Source organism: Limulus polyphemus, unplaced genomic scaffold (genome assembly GCF_000517525.1).
Source record: "Limulus polyphemus unplaced genomic scaffold, Limulus_polyphemus-2.1.2 Scaffold1104, whole genome shotgun sequence".
NCBI classification, from domain to species: Eukaryota; Metazoa; Arthropoda; class Merostomata; order Xiphosura; family Limulidae; genus Limulus; species Limulus polyphemus.
In genome coordinates, this window is record NW_013666714.1 from 148465 (window position 1) to 154175 (window position 5711).

At 34.4% G+C, this 5711-nt stretch overlaps 1 protein-coding gene across 1 annotated transcript in view; it reads left to right on the forward strand.

Annotated features, from left to right (window-relative positions):
- The window catches only part of LOC106462147 (tachykinin-like peptides receptor 99D), a 57374-nt gene extending 54546 nt beyond the window's left edge, over positions 1–2828 (forward strand). Inside the window, exon 5 of the mRNA XM_013922041.2 lies at positions 2522–2828. Coding sequence (XP_013777495.1) covers positions 2522–2828 — 307 coding nt within the window. The remainder of the gene's footprint in view (positions 1–2521) is intronic.
- The last annotated feature ends 2883 nt before the right edge of the window (positions 2829–5711 follow it).

Here is a 5711-nt window from a genome sequence, read left to right on the forward strand (position 1 = left end):
TCCACCTCCATATCAAAACCCTCTTGCCTATATAATCATCTTCCCTCCTCATCACGTGCCCATACCACTGTAATCTTCTCTCCTGAACTTTCTTCGATATTTCCACCACTTTAGTTGTTCCTCGAATCCTCTCGTTTCTAATCCTATCAAGCCTCGTCACTCCGAGGCTACATTCAAATGAACTGTCATTTTTGGTTTTGGCAGGATTTTTACGGCCGGATGCCCTTCCTGACGCCAACCATCCCCATTTATCCGGGCTTTGGACCGGCACCGAGTTGTGCTGGCTTGCACCCCCAGTGGCTGGGTTAAGCTAGTATCTTCACTAATATATTTATTTTAATAATCAACTAATGTATTTTACATATCGTAAGCTTTTTATTTCCTTGCCAGACCTTGAGATTACATATCACATGGCTACCATTTTAGCATTTACCTTACATAATCATACATTAACTTAGTATACATACGTCACCGCAAAGGGAGAATCGTGTCGGCTTATTAATGTAACAAAGACCCCTTTAAAAATTAATATACACTTGGAGTAAGGCGAATTAGGGCTTTAAAGGCAAGTGAAAATATAACTGAATTAAACGACAGAAGAAAAATACAAAAACAATAAACAAAACTGTAACTAAAAAAAATAACAAAGTGCTATCTCACAAGTTTAAAGAAGTAGGCTTAGAAGCTAAATTCAAATAAGATTAAAGATGAAGTCATGGAAGAAGCCATAGATCATATAGGGTTAAAGATGTGGTCAAGAAAGAAACCGTAGATAATGTAAGGTTAAGTATGCGATCAGGAAAGAAACCTTAGATAAGATAAAGTTAAGGATGTGGTTATGGAAGAAATCTTAGATAAGAAAATAATATAAAGAAACTAGGCTAATTTTTTTAGCATCTTAGATATTTTAACTCGGAGTAATGGAACGTGATATTGAATGAGCTCTGGTAGTTCGCGAAAAGCGCCACCTTTAATGATTTACAGCAAATAAAATGTTATTGGTATATTTCATGGTATTTACATTACTAGAACAGTATTTGGTCGGTTGTGGATTCATAACTAATAAGAATAAAATTTCAAATTTAAATCAAAATGTCTAGTATAGCTTAAAACTGAAGTTGTCTTAAAGTTAGTTGAAACATTTTTTACTGTAAGCGAGTCTAAAACGCTCTCAGTTAGAAACCAGCATTGGTATTTTTTTTTTTTTTGTTGTTGTTGTTGTTGAATTTCTTGTAGAACTATTCAGACCTAACTTTGCTAGCCCTCCCTAATTTAAGAGTGATAGACGAGAGGGAAGGCAACTAGTCAACACTACCCACTACCATCTTTCGGGCTACTATTTACCTTGAAAAGTGTGAGTGACCGTCACATTATAACACTCCCATAGTTAATTCTCTGACGCAACTTCCATGAAGATGTAGCTCTTGTCTGGACTCATTAAAAAAATATGAACAAAACAATGATTAAGTTGAAATGCCAGAAACTAATATATATAACACAACAAATCCTTAACTTCCTTACTCAACCGTCATGGATTTAGTGAAAATATTAACAAAACAATGATTAAGTTGAAATGCCAGAACCTAATATATAACACAACAAATCCTTAACTTCCTTACTCAACCGTCATGGATTTAGTGAAAATATTAACAAAACAATGATTAATTTGAAATGCTAGAACCTAATATATATAACACAACAAATCCTTAACTTCCTTACTCAACCGTCAGATTTAGTGAAAATATTAACAAAACAATGATTAAGCTGAAATTTCGAGTCACGTTTATACACTAAAACGTTTAACTTTACAGGTCAATGAAAATGTTTTAACATCTTAATTAACGTTCCTTAAGAGTCATTCAAACTTACACTGACATTGCTGTAAATACAACTTTATTTTACAAACGATCAAAATTAGTGACAACGGTTCAGATTTTTTAACCTTTCTCTCGTCTGGCTGATAAAAATCTTAAAACATGAATAATTTATTAGTAGGTTAGACAATTATAAACATTGTACATTTACAGTCAGAATGTCTATATGTATTATGGAAAGGTGAAACTATGGAAACAACGAAACTTTTCCTTTCAATGCTTAAGCTTTTCACTGTTAAGGTAGTCTTATATATATGGAAAAGGTGCTTGACTAGCAGCCTTTGGTTCGAGAGTTCGGATTTTGTCGCCTAATATGTTAGGTGCTTGACTCGCAATCGTTGGTTCGAGAGTTCGGATATCGTCACCTAATATGTTAGGGGCTTGACTCGCAACCTTTGGTTCGAGTGTTCCGATATCGTCACCTAATATGTTAGGGGCTTGACTCGCAATCTTTGGTTCGAGTGTTCCGATATCGTCACCTAATATGTTAGGTGCTTGACTCGCAATCTTTGGTTCGAGTGTTCCGATATCGTCACCTAATATGTTAGGTGCTTGACTCGCAACCTTTGGTTCGAGTGTTCCGATATCGTCACCTAATATGTTTGCCTCTTTTATGGAACTTATTTAATGTTGTTTTATTTCTTTAGATTCCGAGAAGGGTTCAAGAATGTGTTTATGCTGTGTTTTTGCCGACGACATAAACATGCTATGAAACTCTACAAACAGCGACACCAAGTGGCTGCACGCAACAGCTTCGTAGATCCATACGCTTACAATGGGGACATTAATCTTTCTTTGCACACCGTTACGCAGACGCTAAGTCGAAGAGAAAACGCCACCACTCCTTTTCTTCAGCCAACATATGGGTCAGAAGAACAAGACTTTGAACTGCTAACTAGGTTCAACAGCCGACGAAAGAAGAAGCATAATAATAGCTTAGAGAATGTTCAGTAGGGTGTTTTAAAGCTTCTCCCGGTTTGTGTTCCATGAAAATTAAGTTCTACCCAGTCTTCGAACACTTTCCAAAAATGTAGTTGCAACTATCAGTGGTTAATGTAAAGTTATAATATTAAGTCGTAAGTAACTAAAGAATGATACAGCCCCCACCCCTGCGATGGCTCAGCGGTGAGTTTGTGGACTTATAACGCTAAACATCGAGTTTCGATACCTTCGGAGGGCAGAGCACAAATAGTCCATTATTGTAGCTTTGTGCTTAACAAACAAAACAATGTTATACACAGTCTTGGATGTATGTTTAGATTATTTGTTAAATAGTTAAAGCTCCAAAAAATAAAGTTTATCTATTTCTCTATGTTAGACCAGTGTCGAAGCGGGAGATTTAATTCAGGTCAATAGTGAGGTTAATAGTGTTTTTAGCTAGTTTTTATTTAGCCTTAACATACAAAGTTCATTTCAAGCTTACTTACTTAAATAGTAAAATAAAAGAAATAACAAATTTTGAGGAAAAATTCGACCTTAATAATATGCTTTTAAACAGGCTTAGGTGTAGGCAGGAGCTCTACTTAATCTCATGCAGTACTTAGAAAAAAAATATATTAAACAAAAATTAAACTTTCATTATTGGACCAGTTATCAATATTACTAGTGGTTGTATATTAGGTTTATGACCATATTTATAGATTCTTTGTACCCATGCTTAAAATGAGTATATGATAAGTAATATAACTCTTTTAGCACTAGAAATTTCAAGTGTGAGTATAAATAAAGTCTGCAGTAATTCATAAAAAACACTCCACAGAATACACCCAGTCTGACTACAGGAAACAGTTATCTAATTAAGTGTTATATAAATACGAATAACTGAAATTTCAAGTGTGAGTATAAATAAAGTCTGCAGTAATTCATAAAAAACTCCACAGAATACACCCAGTCTGACTACAGGAAACAGTTATCTAATTAAGTGTTATATAAATACGAATAACTGAAATTGAAAGTGTGAGTATAAATAAAGTCTGCAGTAATTCATAAAAAACACTCCACGGAATACACCCAGTCTGACTACAGGAAACAGTTATCTAATTAAGTGTTATATAAATACGAATAACTGAAATTTAAAGTGTCGCATTTAAAAAAATAAGAACATAGGTCGTAAGGCAGAGTATCAAGATCAAGGAGTATTTGTACTTACTATTCACTTAGTAAGCAGTTATAATGCTATAAATTACATCAGGTGATCAAATCAGCACTCTCTACGATGATAGAAGCTAGAATGAAAACCAAAATGGAGATGACATTTATGAGATTCTAACCTAAAAAAGAAAAACTTGTGTATTTCCTATCTTTATCATTCTTTATCATTTTCTGTTGGCTATGGACAGATTTCCCCGTTTTTTTAGGCTAGAATCTCACATTTTATATCTCTGTTCTAGTTTATGTATATACATCTTTCACGAAAGGATAGTCTGGTGATGTTCAAAGACAATAACAAGTTATTTTATTACGCTATTTTTGAACAATGTTTCCTTCCTCAGAGTTTGTTTGTTTGTAATTAAGCACAAAGCCACACAATGAGCCATCTGTGCTCTGCCCACCACGGGTATCGAAACCCGGATTCTAGCGTTGTAAGTACGCAGACATACCGCTGTGCCACGGTGGGGGGCCCTTCCTCAGAGACAGACACTAAACGAACAAAACAAAGTATTGAACGTTATATAGAATACATCCATCTACTTTTTAAAGCTTCCATATGAAAATGTGTTTCCTTTAGTAAGGTGTCTCGTAATGACGAACTGCTTCAATATTATATAGAAGTACTTAAATAAGTATGTGGTCAGCTAGATAATATGCACGTGATTTTTGACGTTTAATTCTTCCATATTTGTTCACATATACTTGTAATATCCGTTGCTTCTTCCTTCCCCTACATAACACGTGACTCAGTTTTCCCTGCAATATTTCGTGACAAAGCAATTAAGTGAGGAGAGAAAATGTTTATATTTTAAAATAATCTAGCAAATGTTAGGCTGAATAGGACACGTGAAAGTGCAAAACCTGTTTCTATAATAAACACGTGTTCCGTAACGGGAGATCTTAACTTCACATTAGATTACTTGGTTCTTTATTACCTTACTATGTTTGTATTTGTATGTATGATTTAGTAGAATTCTACTGTTATTGTAAAATGTCAATCATATCTAAACAGATTGGTTAATGTAAGAAACATCAGCTTCATTAGCTGTAGATGTCTAAGAAACTACAAGTAAACATATAAGATAACCATGACGATGTACAAGCGTCTTAATGTTAAAACAAATAATTCGTACATTTATACAGAGTAATTCAGAAGTGCGTTTACAGGTAAATATTTCATACATAGAGAGGTATAGGAAAAGAACTGTTAGTATATGAAATGAGGTTTCGTGACAATGTCATTGAGGTCATTCGAGATCATAACACAGATTATTACATAATTCTAGGTTTGCTTGCAAAATCATAATTTAAATAATCAGGTTGTGGTCTTTTTAAAGGATTCAAAAGGTTTAAAATATTGAAATAAAAGCTCCTTACATAAGAAAGCACACAAAAAGTATGCCGCAACTGCTCCCAAATCATCTAATTAACAGTAAGGTAATCAGTTAAAGAACATTTTAACACAGTCTTACTGTTTGTAGAGTGTCACCACTGTTGTTATCTTGTATGCTGAATGGTTCTTATGTGAGTGTCATTCTTCACATCAGATGACGAGAAATGTGCGTCAGCGGCTGCGGACTACAGACTCATTTACATGGAGAACAGCAACCAATACTGACAATGAAACCACCATATTCAAATATGTATCATTTGAGCAGCACTTTGAACGCATCTCCCAATAATTGT